The 25,663-nt window shown below is 36.2% G+C and overlaps 1 protein-coding gene across 1 annotated transcript in view; it reads right to left on the reverse strand.

Moving 5' to 3' along the window:
* LOC150089197 (tyrosine-protein phosphatase 10D-like) overlaps positions 1-25,663 on the reverse strand; it is a 315,903-nt gene that overhangs the window by 78,735 nt on the left and 211,505 nt on the right. The window contains exons 15-17 of the mRNA XM_090389780.1: positions 12,782-12,909; positions 5,678-5,770; positions 2,188-2,254 (exon numbers count right to left, since the gene is read on the reverse strand). Of these exons, the coding sequence (XP_090245906.1) occupies positions 2,188-2,254; positions 5,678-5,770; positions 12,782-12,909 (288 nt within the window). The remainder of the gene's footprint in view (positions 1-2,187; positions 2,255-5,677; positions 5,771-12,781; positions 12,910-25,663) is intronic.

Genomic DNA, 25,663 nt, shown 5'->3' on the forward strand with positions numbered 1-25,663 from the left:
CACATTTGTCTAGTTCAGCCTTAAATTTATTTAAGCTATCAACTTCCACAACAACAACAGATAGAAGTCTGTTCCAGTAATCAACTACCCGCTGGCTAAAAGCAAACTTCCGCACATCTATTCTACAACTGTCTTTCCTCAATTTGAATCTATGAAACCTCAGGTTCTTAATCTGAGCAAGTGGAAGTATTCCATCAGCATTGAGCCTGCTCAAACCATTCAAGGCCTTGTACACCTCAATCAGATCACCTCACAGGTGTCTAGCCTCCAGATGCTGCAATTTGCAGAATTTCATGCTTATTCACATTCATCCTTACTTGCCCATTCCATTTGCATGTATCTTCTAGGCTCTCATCATAATCTTCACAATCACCTGGCCTGTAGATTACTCCCACTCTCATTATACCTTTGCTTCTAACTATCTCACACCATACAGATCCTATACTAGCATGCGAAATGTCTGAATTCTGGAAAGCCTTTGTCGCATTCAAGCTGCTTTTGATAAGAAACATGACCCCATCACCCCTTCTATTTGCCCTACCCTTCTTAAATGCATTGTACATACTGTACTGAAACTCATCATCGCCTATTTCCAGGTGGTACCACATTTCTGTAAGCCCTATTATATCAGCATTACTTGTCTTAACCAGCAGTTTAAATTCACTCATTTTATAGACGTTTAAATTCATTCATTTCTGACATTACTGCATAAACAATTAAGCCTTAGTGTTCTTGTACAGTTAACTACCCTGACACACCCCTTCACCCCTTCTATTCCATTTCAAATGAGTTACCAGCTCATTTGAAACTTTCCTGCCTTCAGAACATCTTGCTAATATGATTTGTCACAGTAACAAACAAGAACTGCTTAAGGTATATGCAAGCGTTACTTTGACCAATATCATAGATAAAAGCATATCCATATTACCCTTGTTCTTCCAAACTAGCAGTTTCCCTGAACCTTTAAGGTATCCTCAACTATACTGGCAAAAATCTTTGCACCACCTTTGTTTAAATGTATCCCGTCTCTACAAGACAGATCCTTTCTACCTATGAGTGCAGACCAAGCTGAAAAAACCCCTGAAAAGCCTTGCAGAGTCCTTCAAGTCTTGAGTTAACCCACAAGGCTTTCAGCATTAATCCCTTCTATTGTGCCTGGGCAGAATTGCAGACACACAGACATTTTAACCTAACTTGCGGCATTTCTTCAGCATGGTCCTATATTTGTGTAACAAATCGTTAGATCGTATGTGATTAATATCATTAGTTTCCACATGAATAATAATATTCTATTTACCCCCCTTAAAATCTGACAATGTGTTGCTGACATCATTAATTGTTGCTCCCGGCAGACACCCTGGTTCTAGTCCACCTATCCTTATTACAAAAAATATTTCCCGTTTCCTTAACAATGGAGTCTCCTAACAGATGCTAAATACGTCCCAGAGGATGTTTGAAGTTTTTAAACAGGCTATATGTAAACCTTTAATGTGTTCTACAAAGTTAAATTTAGTTCAATGCTCATTTAAGAAATCAGATATGTCAAGAAATAGATGTTGGCAAAAAAAAAGGAGTGATGATCAGATACCACTCGACCAAACACCAAGGTATGTCAGCACTACAGAACTACCAACCATGCTGTTGAAAAACTTGATCTTTACCCTCAAAAATGGGAGTATGATTGAGAAGTGAACAAATTAAGTGCAAAATGAAAATGCCACCGAAGTGTTCAAGGAGATCAACTAATAGTAAGGGTCTAATGGCATCAAAAATAGGACTGACAGATCCACAGAAACTGAGTTTAATTGTCTATAAATTGATTCTATCAGAAAAATTGTATTTGAGGAGACAGGGCAGAATAGGGACTTCCTTTTTCCTCTAACTATTATAGGAGTTATGCAAGGGCAGAGTCTGAAAAATAATGAACTTTTACTTATGAAATGATATTAACTAGAATTATATTTTTAATAGCAGATCTAAATAAAACAAATCACATTTATATGTTAACAAAGAACAATCAACAACACTTCTAGTGACATATTCCCTTTCACCATTCATATTAAAAGCAATATAAAAGAAACAAATTAATCTAATGACATAACCTAGAATAAAAGGGGTTGCCAACATCACAGAGAAAGCAGTTCACCTAGATTATTAAACAAACAAGCAAACAAAAAGATTACTTACTCCATATAGGAAGAGTCTCTACTAGAACAGATTTACCTCCTGGGCCAACTTTAGTATATGCTTGTATCTGAAAATTCAGTTAAGAAATGGCATTTCAATAACATGCAACAAATAAATTGGAGGATATCAAGGTCAGAAATTAATTTTAATTTATGTTTATTTGGGATAAGCCACAAGTTTGGACAATATCATTTAATTGAAACCCATGTAAATGGTTTCAATTACATAATACTGTCTGAACAGCTTAGGATAAAGTGAATTAGGATTAACTTTATTTCCACAAGTAAAACTGCCATCATAAAAATAGTAACCCGTTTAATAAAAAGACTTCATTTGTCCTGTGTAAAAGAATCCAAAGAAAATGTTGAAACAGAATCAGTATATTTAGCACCATCTTCCACTTCAAAAAATAACAGTAAAGAACATGAAACAATATTAATGGCATCCTCCAATGAAATGTCTTTGAATGACAGACTACAATTGGCTATAGAAAAAAAGACTTAAAAAGAAAAAAAGTCTATAGAAAAAATCTCAAGGATTGGAACAGACTATCAAAAGAGAGAGATTGCATTTTTTGAAGATGAAGGTATGAGGTTTGAATTTAAAATTTGTGTATGATTATTTATTTCCACCAACAAGTGTGTAAACTGAAAGAGCCTTTTCAGTGGCAAACCAAATTTGCATGAAAATCTGTACATGTTTGAATGACAAAACGATAGCCTCTGTTTTTTAAGAGCATACTTCATCAGGGATGCTAATAATTGCAATTCTTAAAATTATTGATGACATTTTAATTTATATTTCTGTTCAGTTTATATTTTTATTTTCACTGAAAGAAATTGTTTTGTCTTTTTAATTAGTTTACTGAATAATTTTTTGTTAATTTTGTTTGTTTTATATCTTATAATAGTATAAAATATTAATAAACAACTTCATTAAAAATTACTTATTTATTATTTGTTAAAATTTAGACTCATTTATTAATACCAGTATCCCAGTTTTGAAAGATCAGAATACTGTAAGGTCTGTGTTCATTTTTTGATCTGGATCTGGTATTGCAACCTCTAATTGGGATTCTGTCAGAAAAAGTAGGTAGAGCTTGGCAGACTCTAAGTGGAAATTGACATCACTGAGATTTAAACCTTATATTTGTGAAATAAATGAAGTGTTTGGGAAGTTTAGATCTTTTCTTATATACCAAAAAAGCTGATATTCAGAATTCAGCAGGGCCATCTTCCCTCACCTCTCTTATGAAATTTCAGCCATAATATTACTCCTACAAATCACAGATTACATTCTTTTGCTTTTCTCATAGAAATTGTTCTGAATAATCACTCTTCCTCATGTACATTAATTGTAAATTTAACAGAGGTTAAGGTTTCACTATCTAAGCCATTCCTGAAACAATCATCACTAGTTAAGATGTATAACAGAAGTAATAACTGAAACTTCCCTTGGAACTGAATCCAATATCTGACAATGTGACAACATACATTGACAACATCTGACAACATACATACATACAAAAAAAGTGATGTATGTATGTATGTATGTACATTGTTTGTTATTTTGGTTTTTTTTTGAGCATTAGCAACTAAGGCCATATTGCTCCGGGATATGCGGTGGTCATTCCCTGACCTTTCCGCATCCTCCGTATTTGGTGGTGACGGGCTCGAACCCCGGTCTAATCAAGAAGAGTGTGCTATGCACTGCTGCTCCTGCCCACCTGGCTACGGAGGCACCGTATGTATGTACACTTATGTATGTTGTTTCAGTTGTATAAGTTGCCATAGGACACATGCACAAGCACGCACGCACACAGGCCAAGTTTCCAGATTGGCCACATAGATTGCTGTAGTACAGCAGTATGGCATTAGATATTAATGAAGTAATTCACTGTGAGTCAGTGTGGAGATTTTTGGGCCAATATGAAGTTGGGCATTTATGCAACTGGTGTTTAAGTGTGCTTCTTTGAGTGTGTCTTCCAATTTTTGTAGCCAAGTAAGATGACAGAAAATAAGAAAGAGTGAATTTGCAATTTTGTGATAAAACTAACATTTTATCAAAAACTAAGGAAAACCGATAAGAAGCTTTTGAAATAATACTTAAACAAGCATCTGGCAGTGCTACTATGGGTGAAACACAAACTTTTAAATGGTATTTGCGTTTCCAAGGTGGCCAAACTTAGGTTGAGGAATTGGGGTGCTTAGGCCATCCATCGGCAAATCAGACTGATGCAAATGTTGAAAAGGAGCACCACATCATCCATGTGGACAGACTATTATTAATGTATATCATATATTAATGTATGATTAATATTTGTGTCATTCTAGGGCTATCGTACAGTATATGGCAATGAATTTTAAGTGAAAATTTAGATGAGGCAGACTGCTGCAAAATGTGTGTCCTGTTTGCTGAGTGATACAGAGATACTGTGTTTTCATGTGCCTGCCTTCCATGTGCAGGGATGCAAAAACACAGGCTGGAAAGGATAAAAACTTCCTTTCCATGGTCATAACAGGGGATGAAAGCTGGGTTTATGGTTACAAGCCAGAAGCAGAGCAGCAGTCTTTCAAGTGAAAAAGGCCATCATCTCCATGTCAAAAAAAAAAAAAAAAAAAAAAACCCCACTGTTAAGAGTACACTGATTGTTTTCTTTGACAACGAGGGAATTGTTCATCAGTGTATCCTCTACCAAGCTGAACTGTAAATCACCAGTTATACATCAGGATCCAAAGGTATTTGAGGATGTCATGAGAAAACAGCCAGACAAATGGCATACGCAGGATTGGCTTCTGCATCATGACAATGCACAAGTCTCCACACAGCTTTATTATTTCAGCAGTTTTTCACCAAAAACAAAATGTTGATCATCCCATACCCTCCCTATTCTGCTGACCTGGTCCATCGTCACTTTTTCCTATTCCCCAAAATGAAAATCCAACTAAAAGGATGGAGATTCAAGTTGAATCACAGAAAGTTGGATAGCATCGTAAAACAGAAGTTCCAGAGCTACTTCAAACAGTGGGAGAGGTTCTAGGATCGATGTCTAAACTGTGAAGGGAACATTCTGAGGAAAAAGAATTTGACTGATCTCAGTCCAGAAATGTTTATCTCGCATCTCCTATTTGAAAAATAGATAATACAGATTCCACAAAGTATCATTATTAAGTTTTTCTATAATTATAGATTGCTGCTACATCCAGGTTGTCAATTTTATATACCAGATACAGCCTTTATACAGAAAATTTCAGAGTACTGGCAAGCAATTATTAGTCAGTCAGTCAATTTTTCGCCCATTACGCTTAATCTTCATTGATTATTATATGGAAAGGGAGGGGAAAACTTTTAGAAAATGTGGCACAAAATTTATAGTAGAATGTCCATAATTCTATACAGATCTGGAAAATTCAGAGTAAATATCACTCTCTGATAGCAATACAGCACTAAATATGATTATTAATATTCAATATGGTTACATGCTACTCACCTCAAAAATATATGTCTTTCCTGGGATTAATGAAGAAATTCTTCCTTTACTGTCTGAGGAGTGAAAATTAAGTGACTGCTGAAACAATGAACCCTTGGAGAAGAAAAAGAATAGTAGTAAAAAAAAAACTCAAATTCTCTTATAATTAATGATTCCTCTCACAGTAGTGGTGGAAACCAGTTTTCCCCACTACTGTGAACTTTTTTACTTTTTAAAAACGAGATAGAAAATTTTGATAAAATTTATATTCAGATCTAAAATATGAATTATGCACATACGATGTGAACTAAATTTCAAAATATTTTTCAAGATAAATCACTTAAATTTATTTCTAAATTTAAGAATCTTCTTCGTTCTGTTACAGAATATATTTATTTGATTCTCACGTGCAATACACATAATGAATATTTAGGCTATGAGTAGTAATGTATAATTTATGAGACCTAAATGCACGTCACTTAATTTACTTCACCTATCACTATCAGTGATAGTTTCTAAAATATTCAAGATTATTTCTGGCACTCAGATTTCATGAAATAACTCAAAATTCTCGTCATCCGTATAAAAAATTCTGGTCCCTTAGGCTTGTTATATTCTTCCAGATATAACAGCTAGGTGGGAGTTTAACGTACTGATGGAGCTACTATTCAGGTTCCACATTCAGAATCAAGTTGGCCAAATTTTGGCAAAGTCCAATCATTCTGCATCAACCAACTCCTCTGCATACCTTCACAATGGTGAAATTAGCAATCCTGGGTTAGCAACTTCTAGAAACATTGTATCTGTACAGTGCAGAAAACCATCCAGGTGTGAATCAACATAAGCAAGAGTTGAGGTGTAGCACCCACATCACATGGAGGAATGGCTAACCCCCATTGTCATCAGGTATACCAGGTAGTAGATGATTCTGATCATTTAGTACAATATCACCACCACCACCACTTTGCTTGAAATGACCATGCTTAGTCTCCAGAGCAAAGTTCTGACCCCCCCCCCTACAATTCCTTATCATGCAGTATGAATCATGTCTATTTGAGTAATGGTGAGTGCTATAGTGAGATCTGATATTCCTTACATTTTGAGGATACAGTTTTAAAATGGTTTTTGCATACTGCCTGCAAAAAGTGTATGTCTTTTTAGTGTATTTAGTGTATGCCTTTTTGCATACACTAAACCAAACTACCAGTAACTCTTCGAAGACAAAAGTATCCTAACATCAGCTAGCATATAATCACACTGCCTCTACTTTGCCAGCTAGCAAATGATCCCCTCTCTACTTTTAACTTATCTACACAATGCATCATGAACAGTCAAAGTAACAGAATAAACTTATCTGCTAAAAAAACTTGACCTTCCCAAAACATTCTCGTACATTTCACAAATATACATGGTCTCAAACCTCAACCACCACCATGCATCCAGATATCTAATTATTCACTCTAACATTCCTTTAGCTTTTCAGGTGGCACTTTTGCATATACCTGCTCTGATATTAATTCTCAGAGCCTTCCTAAACTGTAAACTTTACTTCTGGCTTAAAAAGAGGAGGAGATTACATGAGTGTGGGGACATAAATTCAAATTGAGAAAGGATGGCTGCAGAACAGATGTGTGGAAGTTTGCCTTTAACCAGTGGGTCATTGATTGCTGGAACAAACTTCCATCTGTTGTTGTGGAAGTTGATAGCTTAAATAAATTCAAGAACTAGAAAACTATTGGAGGGAACAGTTAGGCAAAATGGGAAGTGTTTTATTTTATTTAGTTTTTTCCCTTTGGCTGATGCTGCATAAGCTTGCTTTCTTGGATCATTTGCCACTATTAATGATAATGCTATTCTTTTATTATACTGTCATAACAATGCCCTTTACCAAAAGAAAAAACTTGTTCTGCATTTTAAGTCAGTTCCAGGTAATGGCCACTTTCAAATGCTTTTATCATTTAATCTGTTGTTCAAATCCCTATTCATCTTTTCAGAAACAACTGAACGATTGAGGTTAATTATAATTAGGCCCAACGGTTCAATACACTCCCAGGTGCTATCCCTCAAAACTCAGATATCTGTTTTCTTACTGTAATCAATTTTCAGCCACTATCAATGTATTACTAAGTCACAGATGGAAACTAAATGCAGAGATGACCTAAATTTTTGCACTGAAACACAGCAGATTAGTACACACTAGTACACTGAGTGGACAGAAATCATGGTATACCTATCTAGTAATGGGTAGGCCTACCTTTCTCCTGGATAAGGGAAATTACATGCCAAAGCATTGAGTCCATCCACTAGTTCACGAAAGCATTCCACAGTTTGCTGCACCGCTGTCCATAATTCTGTTGCATTCCTCAGTGGAGGATCCAAAGCTTGAACGGACCTTTCCACAGCATCCCAAAGATGCTCCACAGGGTTTATGTCTGGTGAATGGGGAGCCCATTCCATGGTGGTAAGATCTGCAGAATGCTCCTCAAACCCAGATCTGTGTTGATTAGTGTTCTAATTAAAATTAGGGGGGGGGGTGTGCATTGTCCTGCTGGAAGAGTCCACTGCTCTGCGGGTGCACGATGACCATGAAGGGATGCAGATGGTCTGCATGGACACGTAACCTGGTTCATTCAGAGATGCATCCAGACAAACCAGAGGTCCCAACGTGTACCAGTTGAACACACCCAGACCATTACCTACTGTCCACCTGCTTGAACAGTTCCTTGTTGAATGACAGGTGCATAGCTTTGTGCGGTTCCATCAGATATGCACCCTTCCATCCACTCAAAACAACTGGAAACAGGAATCATCGGACCCGTCTCCAATCAAGTCCAGTGCCGATGTTCTTTTGCCCTACTGATGCACAGAGTCCTGTGTCGTGGTGTTAGTAATGGGACTCTGGTAGTCTCTTGGTGAAGACATTTCTGGCACTTCCCTCATTGAAGTTGGCAGTAATTTGTGCCATTGTCCCTCTCCAGGTGGCTGAAATAATGCAAGATAGACGTCGGCAGCCACATTCATCCACCATCTTTCTCTGCCCACAGTGCTGTCACGATGAGATGTTATTCCAGAAATGGCACATTCCCGATACACTCTTGACACTGTCAAACGGGGACAGTGAAATTTCTGTACCACTTCCATGACAGAGTGACCCATGCATTGGGCACCTGCTATCATCTCTCTTTCAAAGTCTGTTAACTCACAATGTTATACTGATTGTTATACAACAATGTTATACAGCTCACAATCCATACTGATTGAATTACCATTTACATGAATGCAGTATACCTATATACTTGCCAAGCGGCGGGTTCGTCCACTAGCGAGAGGGGTGACAGTGTCATGTTGCCCAGGAACCAGGTATCCCATGAATTCTGTTACGGAAGGTGAGTAAAATTAAAAAATATTTCAGTATGAATTAATGACAAAGGAATTTCTTATTTCAAGAAATATGACAGTGACAGCCCATGTTTTCTAAACTTGAAACAGAACCTGTCCCCTCACATGCACATGACATGGCTATTAAATAACAAGAACGTTGGAATAAAATAAATAAAATGAAATATTTTGTACCTTACTGGTTATCCCTTCAAAATAATTGCCTTGAGCTTACAGGCTTCCAAATGTTTCTTCCAAGCACAGAAACAATTCTGAAAGTCATCTTCTGTAAGCTGTTTTAACACTTCTGTTAATGGACTGAAACTGGGTTCCCTTAAGTATATTTTTCAGGTTAGAGAAGAGAAAAAAAAAGAAGAAAAAAGCCGTAAGGAGCTAGATCTGCCAAATAAGGTGCATATTCATGCTAAGAGATTTGTTTTTTGGCTAAAAGCTGGCAAACAGAGAGTGAATTGTGTGTTAAAGCTTTGTCTTTAAAGAACATCCAACCATCCTTCCAAAATTCATGTCTCTTCCTTTGAATTTTTGTCATGCATCCTTGTCAGAGCTTCAATGTGGTATATTTGATTGACAGTCTGATTTGGTGGGATGTATTCAACCATAAAAATTCCTTTGATATTGAAACAAACAAGAAGCATGGTTTTCATTTTCTAATTTGATATTCTTGCTTTTCTGAGTTTGGGAGACTATTTTGTCTTCCACTCAATTGACTGTCTTTTAGTTTCTGGGTTGTATTGGAACAGCCAACTTTCAGTGCAAGTAATTACAGTATTCAGAAAGTCTGGATCTTCAATTTTTTTCAAAACATCTTCTCGAACTTAGTCTTCTCATTCTTTGATCTTTGTTCAAAATTTTTGGCACCACCTTGGCACACACTTTTCTCATGCCCTAAATTTTCAGTTAAAATTTATCTAACTGTTTCTTTATCCAAACTGATATATGCAACCAATGTAATATTTAAACAATGATCACTTCTAATCAACATCCTTATCCAGTCCACATTTTCATCAGTTTTTGTGGATATCAGTCGGCTTGGTTGTTCATCATCTTCCACATTCTCTCTTTCCTCTAAAAATCTTTTATGCCATTCAAACAAGCAAGAACTTGACATATCCTCCTCATAAACTTGACATAACAACTCAACTTTCAGTTGGTGTTTTCTTTAGTTTTGCTAAAAATTCTGAGATTGATTTATTGTTTTATTCTTTTGTCTGTCATTTTTCTGGCAAACTGCAAAAATACAAGGTAATAAAAACTTGTTTCACTGCAAAGGAAATGAGTATGCTGGAATGCAACTTGGTAGACAACTACTGAAAGGTTCAAAGTCAACTGTTGTGACTAGTGTCAATCTTATTTTTGGCAATAAGCAACCTTTCCAAGAAAATAATGAAAAACAGTGAATTAGTACTGATTTTTTTCATTAATCTCTTCACACTAATTAAGATGATTAGGTCTGTGGCTTCCTGTAGTCTTATGAAATGTTAATAAATGTGTAATCACCTACTTTTTTTAACACAGTATTTCTTACTTGTAAATTCTTTTATTGCTTATGTAATCTGATTTATGCCTGCTTAGAGGCATCTTTCCTCTAAGCAGGCATAAATCAGATTGAGAAAGGATAGTTGTAGGATAGATGTGTAGAAGTATGCCTTCAGCCAGTGGGTATTGGTATTAGTAATTAGCCATATAGTGCAAGGAAGCCTTTGGCTCCCTTGCACTATATGGCTAATTATATGGATGTGGGAAGTATTTTTTTTTTTTTTTTTTTTTTTTTTGCTGCATAAGCTTGCTTTCTTGCATCATTTGTTACTATTAATACTAATCCACATTATATATCTCACTGATTAATATTGATCTCAATGGTAATTGATTAATGTATATTTATATTCCCTCCTAAAGTAGAATGCTAAGGAACATTCTGGGAAGAAACTGAAGCTGTAACATTCATGTAACATTCTCTTCTAAGGTTTCTCTTCTCAGGGAGAAATCTCACTTCGTATCATTGTTACTATTATGCACTTAACTTTCAACGCTAATAAAAGGAATCTAATATCAAACAAACAAAATCATAAGTAAAGCTGCCATCATCTGTAGAAAATAGGAAAAAAATAAAATAAAAAGGATGTAAAATCAAAAAGGCCAGGATAACCATCCTTGCATAAAAGAAAGCAGTGAAGAAATGCATTATTCTACAAAAAGTCATGGGAAATTGTGGAAACTATGAACTAGAAAATATTTGCATTTAGAGTTTCAGAGGGGAATGACAGTGAATGTTGTGAGGAAATGCGTTTGTTCAATGTTCAAAATTTAAACATTTCCAATTTGACAACTGGCAATGTGCTGAAGAAATAAAAGTACAGAGGTGATACTGAGTTAGCGAAATGACAGATAGGCAAGAACGATCAATTGATAAGAACTAATGCATTATGGGGCAGCTAGTTGCTTTATCTTTTATTTTCAGTTAAAATTTATCTAACTGTTTCTTTATCCAAACTGATATATGCAACCAATGTAATATTTAAACAATGATCACTTCTAATCAACATCCTAATTCTAATCAATATCAACATTCTAATCAATATCTGAGTTTGAGGCTGCAAGCAGTCATAGGCAAACTTAAGTGTTCAGGGTTTCTTTGCATCTACTTGCAATGCAAGTTCTGATCAACTTTGCAGTTCCTTGTGATGCATCAAGTTCCATTTTAATCTGCATCTCCTTGTGGTGCAACAAAAATCAATGTTTGCATCTCCTTATGGTGCACCAATTTCTGTTTCCATTGTGATTAGACATGTTACAATGGATCTTTGGAACTTCAGTGGGAGGCAGCAGGTTCTTCCCTTGCATCTGCTTGAACAGAAAGGTCGGCAAGTACTATAAGGGCCTGTTATGCTTGGCTAACAATGGCTGTCTGATACTGGCTGGATCTGTTTTAGAGAAAGGTGGAAGCTGCAGTGGAGACCTTCCAGAGAGCCTGCTAGTGGCAGAGAGTGGTGATCTCTAAGAAATGTACACAGACTTTGGATTTTTCTGGACTGCAGGATAATTATGGCAGTCTCAACCATGCCCAGACATCTGGATTTCTAGAGCTCACAGGTACAGTGGTGGCTCATCTGCTGGCTGTGTTTTTGCAATCAGTTCTTCATTAAGTGTACTTAGTTTTAGTGGATAACAAAGGCTGTCTCGACCTGTTTTGAAGAAAGGAGGAAGCTGCAGTGGAGACCTTCCAGCGAGCCTGCTAGTGGTGATCCCTGAGAAATGTACACAAACTTTGGATCTTTCTGGGCTGCAGGATAATTATGGCAGTCCCAACCATGCCCAAACATCTGGATTTCTAGGGCTCACAGGTACAGTGCAAAATAGCTATCCAGTGATCTTTACCAGGGAGGAATTCTTGACTTGAGTATGATAATACTACAGTGTTTTATATATGAAGCATATTTACAGTTAGGGTAGATAACTTAATGAATATCAGCTGAATAGCTAAGACAAAATTTCTCTTGGAAATTTTTCTACAAATGTTAAAATACCAATTATCTTTAACATTACTCTCAGTCATATGTTTTTATTGTCACAGCTTTACATACCAAATAGTAAAGTTTTTGCTCATACCTCTTAGTTTTAAAGACTCACATTTAAAACTAAGAGGTACATACACATTAAAGTATTCATTTAATTTTGGAAAGTATTTGTGCTTAAACATAACTTTATCCAAAAACTAGGTAAACCTACCTTAGTGTGATAAGAAATCTTGAATTTTGTTAAAATACCATTTTGCTCACTATGTGGCAAAGACCACTGTAGTGTAATTTCAGTGGGTGTAACATCAGATGCATGGAAATTCTGAATTATCCCTGGAACTATAAATTGACAAACATCGAGGCATAAGTCAGGAAAGTTACTCATAAATGAAAATCAATACTTAATAAATAATTGAAGGTTAGTTTCATAAAATGATTCATAGCATACACTTAAAGTTAAATAGACAACAATAAATAAATACAAACCACATAAAGTTGTAATTTATTTAAATTTAGCAAATGTTCATATATTTTCAGAACATTTATGTTACATAACAGCCGTCTGCATCAGCATTATGAAGTAATCTGCCCAATTTTTCATTTTGCGTATATTATTTCTTGCAAATAAAAAAATTTAATAAGTGATTTCACTAACAATGAAATATGTATATGAATGGCAGATATCCACACTGCTTCTATTGGAACATGCAGCGGCATGAAAAGCAAGGTGTCAGGGATTTCAAGCCCTACTGTGGGTCATCACAGAATAAATAAATATATGGGCTGTGTTAGCATAACACAGCCCATATATTTATTTATTACATGATGATGGAATGTATACTTGCAAGTACACTAATGCTAGGAGCATAGTAAATAAATTGCCGACCCGGGCTAGCCAGGTGGGTAAAATGCCTGCCTGCCAACCCAAAGGTCGCGGGTTCGAATCCCGCCTCGGGCTTGGACCAAAGTACTGCAAAAACCTTGGGAGGTGCATTATGGCCACAGAAGCCGATGCGCCAACAACTACCAAAAAAAAAAAAGTAAATAAATTTGACGAATTTGAAGTACTGTTTAAATCATCAAATCCAGATATATGGGTTTGATAAAGATATCAGAGACACATGATGTTACTCAGACATAAGAAATGCAGAATTTGAATATAGGGAGTACAATGTGTACAAAAAGGACAAAGAGAAGGACAGAAGAGGGGGAAAGGGGATATGCTCTTATTAGTTAAGAAGAATACTAAATCTAAGGGCCTCTGCACACGAGCGAATTTTGTGGCAGGACTCGATTGCAAAAAGTGGCTGGGCTGTGGTCACCACCGTATTACATAAGGAATTACCAAACCAGTGCACACAAGCATTTTTCTCACCACTATCCAACTTCTGTCACCAAGCAGTGGTTGATCCCTACCACTGACCACAGCATTTTCTCATAGCACTCACAACCATTCTTGAGCCACTTGTAGTTTTGTCTCATCATTTGCAAAGTTGTTTTGACATAGATTCATTTCACACTGATATTTTCATTAATGAAATACAGGCTCAAACTGCTATTTGGAACTATACATGTGAAGAATATAGTAATAAAATAGAGAAGACAAAAAGACTGGCAGAAAGCATGTGAAGTTTTTGCAGCAATTTTAAGGAAATTGCTAATAAGGAGAATGAAATAAGTAAATAATTATAATTTTTAATAAAGAATAAATAAAATAATTACATAATAATTATAATTTTTAATAAAGAATAAATAAAATAATTATGTAATAATTATAATTTTTAATAAAGAAAATAATTATTTTATTATATATATATATATACAGTGGATTCCGGTTATTTGGGCCACCGGTTAATCGGGGCAGCCGTTTATTTGGGGAAAATCTTAAAAAACAAAAACCAATCAAGAAAATAGCCAGGGTTTACTTCGCTTAATTGGGACAAAATGCCGTTTAATCGGGGCAGGAGACCTCAGCACTGGAGATTACCCTAGGATTGTCTCCGACCGTACCACGTAGTTCGGTCGGATTTTTGGAGGTCACAACCATAAAACAATAAAACAATTAGCAGTCACCTGTTTATTTGGCTTTTCTGTTAGTGCAATCTATCATAAATGGACAGTAAACTCGATCTTATTGAATTTGCGATAATACCGGCAGCTGGAATTCTGTGGGTTATTATGGTAAAATGTGTTTACACTTCCATGGAATCTTCAATCATATAAAAAAAATAATTTTCAGAATCTTCTCTTCATTCCTATTTTTAAAGCTTCCTAATTTGTTACTCCGTTCTCACTTGCGCGTGTTGTGTTACTTGCAATTTGTGTGTGTGCCCCCTCTTCTTTGTTATTGATTGCTTATCTTTTTACTGTTTTAAATTTCAGCCCCCACCGACAAATGTCAGTGAACAGAAATGTCAACTAGTTTAGTTAGTATGTACATATTACAGTACGTATTAATTATTCCGATTATCACGTATATTCTTCCGATTTTCACGTATCATTTAATTTTTTAATTGGTAAGGTAATAAAGGGTAAATTTGTGCTTAACTTTTATAGCCTGTGGATAATATTCCTCCTGTTTTCGCTAATTAGAATCGCTGTTTAATAGAATTAAAATTCAATTCACAAACGTGATCATAATGACCGGCGCTTTCTGCACATCGTATAGTTAACGGTACTTTACTATTTTGAGTTCGTCGTAACGTGATTTGATTGTACAGTGAACTAATTGTAAAGGGGGGGGGGGCTAAATCGTATTTTTAACTATTTACGTGAAACTTCGGATAATTGGGGCAGCCGCTTAATCGGGCCAAAATGCACTAGTCCCGATGTGTCCCAAATAACCGGAATCGACTGTATATAAATATTTATTATTAATATAATAATCATAAATAACAATAACAATTTAAAAATAATTATTAAATTATCATTTATTCGAAGTCACAATAACAAAAGAAGTGCTTATTCATCAGGATCCATGATAATACTGAAATTATCATGGCAAGATAGATGGATAAGTGCCTGACTAAGTGACATTTTTCAGTCGGGCCAACCACACACTGATCACTTATAGGTTGAGTTGTGTGACTTCAGTGGTTACCTTCCAGCCACTCTTGGCAACTTTTTGCAGTCAAGTCCGGCTACAAAATGTCACTCATGTGCAGAGTCTATAAGGCAGTGTAACCAGTCAACATGGGTAGTCAGTGTAATGTTCAATCAGTTTAGTGTGAAAAGCACTGAGAAAACATAAATGATATTAGGAGTGTTATAAGCCTAATGACTGCGATGAGTATAACAAAAAATACAGGGAAATAGAGTTAAGCAGTAAATTAGAATGTCTTATAATGGGGATTTTAACTTTCCAGATACTGACTGAAGTTAAAATCTGGAAAGTTAAACTGGACTGTTGTGGGTTGGTCAGTCACACACTAGCAAGACCATTGTGGACTTACTCAATGGCCATTTTTACAGCAGCATGTTAGAGAAGAAACAACAGGAAGCAATCCTCTTGATCTGATTATCAGTAGCAATTCTTCACACATTAAAAATCTGCAAGTAAAAGATTCTCTGAGTGGCAATGATCATAGTGTGCTGATGTGGAATTTACCTAAAGATAACTACTGTCAAGGGTCAGAGGGGAAGAGTTTTCGCTACAGTAGTCTCAGTTTTTAAATTCTATGCAGTGGCACCAACTGATGAGTTACTAACAGCAAATTCTAAATGAGAAGCATTCATGAAAGTTATTTTAGACAGTACTAGGCTTTTCATACCAACTAAGAAATACCATTCAAGGCTAAATGGATATCAAATGAACCAATGACTTGTGGCAGAGAAGAAAAATGCATAGGATGCTTGGTTGATTTGGTTTTTAATGGTGCATCGGCAGCCATAGGATGCATATAATTATATGGTGATACAGAAGCCTATGACAGATATAAAGTAGTCTCTAATCAAGTCATTGAAGAGAATAGGCAAGCTAAGGCAGATTAGAAGTTTTTGCCAAAGAATGCCAAGAAAAGCAGCAAAGACTTCTTTACTTATATTAACAGTAAAATGGAGGAGTTGAATCACATTGCTGTCACTGGTTTAACTGTTCATGATCCTGCTCAAGGTGCTAACAAACTGAATAGGTGTTTTGCATCTACATTTACACATAAGGAATTTCTTTAGGGAAGGGGATCATCAACTCTAAAAAAGGGTAAATAATTATGTGATAACTAAGAAGAAAGTGGAAGAGAAATTGTTAAAGCTAAACACAAAAAAGGCACCTGGGATGGATGGGATCTGCTCAATTATATTAAGGAAGGCAGCAAAGGAAGTAGCAAAAACCTAAGGCATAATTATGAGAGTAACTTTGGATTCAGGGAAGGTCTCTGTGGACTGGAGATGCAAATGTATCCCCAATTCACAAAGGGGGATCAAAGAGTGACATGAATGATTAAGAGCTGTTAGCTTAACTTCTATTGCAGGGAAAATAATGGAGTCACCATTATAAAAGTAATGCAGGACCATCTAAACAGGAATACTGCAGTCACAGAATGGATTTGCTAAGGTGTGATCTTGTCTGACCAATCTGATTGGATACTATGATGTAGTAACAAAGGAATTGAATGCAAAAAATTATTTTCATGTAACATATACTTGGATTTTGGGAAAGCTTTTGATACTGTTGTACATAAAAAAAAAAAAAGACTACTGTACAAATTGGAGCAAGAGCAAGAGAGAGAGGTTATTAATGGAGAGTGCTCTCTGGAGACTAATGTTATTAGTTGAGTCCTCTGGGGTTCAGTGCTAGGCCAATTGTTGTTTTCTGAATTTATTAATAATGATGATGAAGGTATAACAGGTTTAACATCTAATTTAAACTTCACAAAGGAGGATAGGCACATGAAGGCATACTATGAAAGATCTTTGGCAAAGGATGCAAAGAAAAACAGTAAGACTTTATGTAAACAGTAAGACTTATGTAAACTCTTGAAGGAAGAGGATGCATCAGAGTGGCTCACTTGATATCGATGGTTCAACTGTTAATGATTCTGCTCAGGTAGCTGACAAACTGAATGAGTATTTTGCATGTACATTTACACGAGGAATTCTGTAGGGAAGTGGAGGCCAGAAGTTTATGGAACTTTAACAGGGAGGTAAATGATTTTGTAATAACTGAGAAAAGTGGAAGTGTAATTGTTGAAGTTAAACATAACAAAGTCACCTGGGGTGGATGGGATCTATCCAATTATATTAAAGGAGGATTGTTTGTTATTTGGTTTTTAGGAGCATTAGCAACTAAGGCCATATTGCTCCAGAAATATGCGGTGGTCATTCCCTGACCTTTCCGCATCCTCTGTATTTGGTGGTGACGGGCTCGAACCCCGTTCTAATCAAGAAGTGTGTGCTACGCACTGTCGCTCCTTCCCACCTGGCTACGGAGGCACCTCATTAAAGGAGGAAGCAAAGGAAGTAAGCAAACTCATAGCCATAATTATGAGAGCATTCTTGGATTCACGGGAGGTCCCCCTGACTGAAGATATGCAAATGTATCTTCAATTCACAAATTGGGATCAAAGGGCGACAAGAGTAATTAAAGACCTGCTTAAATTCTATTCTGAAAAAAAAAAAATAATAAATAATGGAGTAACTGGTAAAAGAAGCACTGCAGGATCATCTAGACAAGACTGCAGTTATAATTCAGATGCTGCATGGGTTTGGTAAGGAGAATATCTAATTTTATTGGACATTACGACGCGTTCACAAAGGAAATGGATGCAAAAAATAATTTTAATATCATATACTTGGATTTCAGGAAAGCATTTGATACTGTTGCACATGGAATATTGTACAAATTGGAGCAATATGGCATTATGGGCAAGTTGCTGCTTTGGATAAAGGGATAGTTGAGTGGGAAAAGACAGACAGTGGTAATCAATGCGAATCACTCTTTGTGGACTAATGTTATTAGTGGTGTTCCCCAGGGGTCTGTGTTGGGCCCTATATTTATATTTATTTGTTTTCTATATTTATCAATGATATTGATGAAGGTATATCAGGCAGATGATAAGGTTAGCAGGATTGTTAATGACAGTAATGATGTTATGCAGCTGCAACAGTATCTAGAAAAGTTGGGCAGATGGGCTGGCAACTGAAGTTTAACATTGACAAATGCAAAGCATACGGGTAGAAGTAACAACAAAGTAATGTACCAACTGTGCAGTACTACACTTAGGTTACTGGAGAATGAAAGAGACCTGCGGGTAATTGTGCAGTCAGATATGAAGTTCTCTGAGCAGTGCTGTCAGGCGGCCAGAGTAGGTCATGGGGTCTTCTCAATGATATACAGAAATTTTATGAGCAGGGATGAGGAGGTGATTATCCCCTTTATAAAGCAATGGTCAAGCCGCATCCTCGAGTATTGCGTACAGGTATGGAAGCATCATTTTAGGAAGGATGTAGAGTTGTTTAAGCAAGTACAAAGGGCATCAAGATTGGTGAGGGGAACGGAGGGGTCCTCTTACCAAGAAAGGCTTAAGTTCTGCAAATTGTAGTGTCTGTAAACTAGGCTCCTGCAAGGTGATCTGATTGAGGTGTATAAGGCCTTGAATGGTTTGAGCAAGCTCAAAGCTAATGGGATTCTTCCTCTTGCTCAGATTGCACACTAGAGGAGCATAAATTTAAACTGAGGAAAGACAGTTGTAGAACAGATGTGCAGAAGTTTGCCTTTAGCCAGAGGGTAGTTGATTGCTGGAACAAACTTCCATCTGTTGTTGTGGAAGTAGACAGCTTAAATAAATTCAAACAAATTTTAGAGTGAGTGGATGGGTGAAATGGGAAAGAAATTTTGGGTTTTTTTGGCTGATGCTGTATAAGCTTGCTTTTTTGCATCATATGCCTCTATGGATGCTAATGCTAATCAAGATAAGCTATTGCAACAAGATCTATAAAAATTAGGGGCAGATGGGCTTAGAAATGGCAGTTGAAGTGTAAATTGACAAATGCAAAATACTGCATGTGGGCAGAAATAATCACAGACTAATGTACCAACTATGATACTGCATTCAGATAAGTGGAAAATGAAAGAGACCTAGGGATAACTGTGCAGTCAGTATGAAGTTCTCTGAACAGTGCAGGCAGGTCATCTTATGGGATTTTGTCAATGACATACAAAAACTTTGCTAGCATGGATAAGGAGGTGATTATCCACTTGCACAATGTAATAGCTAAGCTGCATCTTGACTACTGTATACTGTAGTTTTGGAAGCTTTATTTTAGAAAGGAGGTAGAGTTTCTGGAATGGCAATGAGATTAGTGATGGGAACAAAAGGGTGGTTATTCCAAGAAATGCTTCAGTTCTGCAAACCGTGGAATCTGGAAACTAGGAACCTGTGAAGTGTTCAAGGCTTTGAATAGATTGAGCAAGCTCAATGCTGATGGAATCTTTCCTCTTGCTCAGATTACACACATAAGGGGCACAAATTCAAACTGAAGAAAAATGATTGTAGGACAGATGTGTGGAAATTTGCATTCAGCCAGCAGGTGCTTGATTGCTGGAAGTAACTTCCATCTGTTGTTGTGGAAATGAGTAGTTTGAATAAATTCTAGGAAGAATTAGAAAATTATTGCAGGGGATGTACCAGTGATTTCGGAAGTGTTTTTTTTTTTTTTTTGTTAATTCTCGATAGGCTTTCTTTCTTCCACCATTTGCCACTACTGTATCAGTGGGGAGTTTACACAAAGCAGAATGTGAATGCAATCCAGTCTCTACCAGTTATTTGCTAATGGTGCTTCTTCTTAATAATGTTCCAAGGATGGATTAATACATGGAAATTTACAGTGACAGTGTTAAAGATGTCAGTAACAGTTCCCCTCTAGGTACAATGATATTCACAGAAACAATGGAATTTGCAAACATGCTGCTATATGTTGATGAATCTTGCAGCCACATGGCATTTTATTAAACCTAATGCTAAATGATTGCATGAGGCTTTAAACCTCAAACATCAATAATACATTTAATCAAAAATCTTAATCAAATGAAAAGTCAACACATATAACAGAAATAGTTTGTCATTTTGCTTATGAAGTAACTATCCCTATTTATCCATCCACACTCAGTTTGTCTTTGTATTTTCCATTTTATTTTGTCAACAAATCAACACTGTTTACAATTTTCTAAATATTAAATAATTTCCAAAAGATTATTTTCATCATTACAGCTTGAAACCACTCTCTCAAATCTGCATAAAACGTAAATTTAAAAGAACATGCTAGGAGATGAGACTCATCACAAGAACATTCATCACTTTCAATCAATCCAAGCTTAGCACAAAAGGGACCATATCCTGTAAAGGATTTCACTTCTCTTCAAATAACTTCATTCTGGTGCTGGTGGCACCAGCTGTATGCTAGCTAAATTAGTGTATTAAAATTAATTAATAAAGAAGGTTTTTGGGAGTGTTGTTCAAAAAGAAGTTACATTTTAGATAAAATAAGTGTGGGTGAGTGATAGGTTAAGATTTGGGACCTAAAGGTGGTTTTATTTTTCGGACTGTGAACTTTTTTAAAATGGCTATCATTATTATGTTCAGACATAGGAAAACGAAGGAAATTTCAAGGTCATTAAATTTTAAGGAACTATAATCAGTCACTGGGAATTCTTAGTAGAATAGTTGTGCTACCTGATAGCTTTGATGTAAAAGTTTTCAGGATACCAAATTGTATTTAAAAATACTCACGTTTTGCTGAGTTAAACATTATTGGCATTTTCAAGGTCACAGTAATTCTACCGAGTCAACCATTTGGATGTTTCCAGGAGATAAAAGAACTACAGCAGTGCCACTTGTTCAGTGGTGACTAGAAATTCGGCATAAATTGCGTAAAATTATTAAATTGTGACATCATGAGGAAGCTTCATCACTGAATAAGAGCTACTCCATTTATATGGCTGCGACAGATTTAGTAGATTGGCAGCTTAAATCCCAAGCCCGGATAAATGGTGAGGGTTGGCGTCAGGGAAGGCATCCGGTCGTAAAAACCATGCCAAAACCAACAGATGTGTTCCAGTTAAGAAGCTAATCCAACTAGAGGAGAAGAGGATGTAAAGTGTGAATTGGGAACATTGAATGCCGACCCCATATAATGTGGGAAAAGGCAAAGACAAAGAAGAAGAAGATATTCTTCTTTATATAACACAACAGAACTCCTTTTGCTACAACAAGATCAACAGGCTCTCCACCAGAAATAACTTCTAGGGAAACCATACAATAAACCTTTGTAGTAGTTAATAAAATAACTCTATGCTATGCTGTGGTCATGTATTTTCTTATAAGAATGGACACTCAATGCCCCACACAACTATGGCATAAATTAGGATGAGTATCAATATACAATGATAAGGATGTTTTAGGGTCTGACCTGCAAGCTCCACCTTGTCCTCCATATTCTCCATAGTTTCAAGAACAACCTATTGCTGTGGTATGTGTATTATCAATTTATTCTAAATATGTTTTGCAGTTGTTCATTACCAATCAGGCATGATAGCATAAACAAACTGAGCATAAATCTTTATTAAGAGAATGTGAATTACAGATTAAAACCCTCTTTACTTGTCAACCTTGATTCCAGAACCATTTACCACCTAGATAAACTATCACTCTTCAACCGAAAGCAAACTAATACTGTGAAATCTATAGGAAGCGCAGCCATTTGCATAGAACAGTTTATCAACAAAACAGGATCTTTATAAATGACTACACTCTTAAATCTAATTTAAGTATAATAAGATTGTACTGTACTTGTTGTAAAGTGACCAAAATGGGCTTCTAAGTGTCACAGACATTAAACATGTTTGTGTAACAATATGTAATGCTCCGTGTAACATTTTCTCCTGATTTATTAATTTATCTTAGATAAACTGTACAAAACCCTTTATAAAAATCATATAAAAATTTCAGCGAGTATCTTTTACATACATACCGAATTTATGACTTGCATATTAATACTCTAGAGAAACTTAACATTTTTAACTTTTTAAAAGTTTTAAGCAAGATTAAATTACAGTGGCCACAAGATTATCAACTAAATACTGAGTAGGAATACAAATTTAATATAATAAAAAAATTATTTCTCTTAGTTAAAAACATTTCCTACCAGAAATAAATATTTAAACTTTAATGTATATGTCCCTTCCATTCAGTGCTGAATTAATAAGGATATCTTGTTAATAAAAGTACTAACAAGATACTCCTTATTTCCTTTTTCTTTGCTTACTAATCTTTGTACAGCTTTCTAAATTTTCCAAAATGCAACATTTGTTATAATGGCCTCCAATGCAGTATTAAGCTTGCAATCCTTTTCCATCTTGTTTACGATCAATGCTTAAAATTATCCCAAGAAACCAAAAGCTTACTCTCTAATTCCCATTCATTTGTTTGCAGACTAACAGATTAAAAAATAATCCACAGCTTTATTTAATGGCAAAAACTGCAGGAACCATTCTGTCAACAGTAGAACTATCCTTTTTAAAGACATTGTTTGGGACACCAACAAACTTTTAAAAAAAATCATAAAAGATCTGTCTCTGATCTATTCTTCCTAGATTTGTGATGTCATCCATGCCTTTTGGTTTGCTCAATACATAGTCGGTAATGCCTTCAAACCTTTAAAGCATCAATGCTTCTGGCTTTTCCAATGATTAAATAAAAAGTCTAGTTTCATCAGCACTGAAGACGCCATTGTGGTCATATGTCAGCAAAATATTTTTAAACGATTTTCCTTCCATTCCTTTGTGGCGTCAGCATCCATGGCTGCACTTTCATTATACTTTTTTAAACCTGAATAATAGAGAATACTATTGAGGTTTGCTATTTTTTGTTCTAAGTTACAATCTAAGAATAAGTTTGAGAAAAACACTGAGTACGTTTAGTTAAGAAGAACACAAAGAATATACTGTATATATAATATACACAGTCAATCAAAATATTCTGCTGCACAACATGCTCACTCAAATAATGAAAGGAAATGGGCAAACTCTGGACCAACAGTGGAACAAATGTTCTGATGTAAGCAGCATTAGTCTGGAGTCTGCACTGGTCCAGAATGGATAATTATAATTCTTCATTTGGACACTCCTCAGCATGCTTCTTTGCCATTATATCAACAAACTGTTCTAGAATCTTGTCCAATGTGAAGAGCAATTTTTTCCATCAGACTATTCAGCCTAATAGAAAACAACTATGCAATCCAGTATAACTCAGTCAACTGGTTATGTGCTGCTTGTACATACAGATTATATCCTAAAAGCCTTTCCATTGATTCTTTAAGAAATTGAAAACTTTTTGCTGATACTGAATGTACTACTACTAATTCTCCTCAGTAAACATTAATTAGAACAAAAACTCCTCCAATTTATATAATAATTTTAATGAAACAACATATCCTTCCAATATACACTGAAAGGGCAGAATTTGTGGGATACCTGGTTCCTGGGCAATGTGACGCTGTCACCCCTCTCACTAGTGGACGAACCCACCGCTTGGCAGTTTTTATAGGTACACTGGATCCACGTAGACAATTCCATGTCAGTATGGATAAACATTGTGAGTTAAACAACTTTGAAAGAGGGATGGTAGTGGGTGCCTAAAGCATGGGTCACTCTATCATGGAAGTGGTACAGAAATTGCACTATCCCAGTTCGACAGTATCAAGAGTATATCAGGAATACAGCATATCCAAAATAACATCTCATTGTTGACAGCGCTGTGGACGGAGAAAGATGGTGGATGAATGTGGCTGTTAACATCTGTCTCGCATTGTTTCAGCCAACCGGAGAGTGACAGTACCGCAAATCACCGTCAACTTCAATGAGAGAGATGCCAGAAACGTCTCCACCAAGACCATCAGGTGATCATTAGCCGTAATAGGTTATGGGAGCCGCTGACTCATCAGAGTCCCATTGCTAACACCACAACACAGGGACTCTATGCCTCAACTGGGTGAAAGAACATCTGCACTGAACCTTGTATGATTGGAGACGGGTCTCCTGGTCTGACGAGTCCCGTTTCCAGTTATTTCGAGCCAATGGGAGGGGGATGGTTGGTTTAGTGTTTAATGGCGCATTGGCAACTAAGGCCATAATGCGCCAAGTCAAAATTAAAGCCGATACAAAAAAAATTTGGTAGCCTATAAACTGGCTACCACATCAAGAACATAAAACATGATATACTCCAGTATAAAGGTAAATAAAATATATAAACTTAAATCTTTCTATATAAATTGATTGAGTGTAAAATGTTAAAAACGTCAGACATGTTGTCTTTGTCACCTAAAATCTGACTGAGTGTAAATAGTTCAGCCAGATTATTAAAATCCTTAAAATATAAACGTCGTGGGTCTATAAAAACATGATGAATAGTTAAAAGTGCTAAACATCTCACACATAGGTGGGTCATCCGCCCTCAGCAAAAAGGAATGTGTTAGATGACTATGACCTATGCGGAGCTGAGCAAGAACAACTTCCTCTCTTCGAACCCTGCGTAGACTGCACTGCCATTGCACTATTACAGGCTTTATGTCATGTAGTTTATTCGTGGCCTGTTCGTGCCAGGAATCTTGCCATTGGGAATATAATCTAGAATGTATTATTTGCCTGTAGTCTGTAGAGGGGACTATACAGACTACAGGCAAAGATTATCCAGGGAAATGGCTGACTTGGCAGTGGTATCAGCTAATTCATTTCCCCAGAACCCAATGTGGCTTGGGATCCAACAGAAGCGAATGTCAAATTCTGATTCAAAAAGAGAAAAAAGCATCTGCTGGATCCGGGACAGGGCTGGGTGAAGGTTATCCCTCATGGATAACAAAGCCTGTAACATGCTTGATGAGTCACTATATATCATATACCTTTGGTAATTGCTATTTTTAATGTGATCAAGGGCTGTTTCTATCGCATGCAACTCTGCAGTATAAATACTAGTTTCCTGTGGGATCATATTAGACAATTTTTTGTGAGGAAACACAGCAGCAGATCCCACATAACATTCTGACTTCGAGCCATCTGTATAGACTGGCAGAAAGTCAGAATACTGCTGTCTATGTGATGCAA

This window comes from Mastigoproctus giganteus, chromosome 2 (assembly GCF_048544385.1).
Source record: "Mastigoproctus giganteus isolate SK-2022 chromosome 2, ASM4854438v1, whole genome shotgun sequence".
NCBI lineage: Eukaryota > Metazoa > Arthropoda > Arachnida > Uropygi > Thelyphonidae > Mastigoproctus > Mastigoproctus giganteus.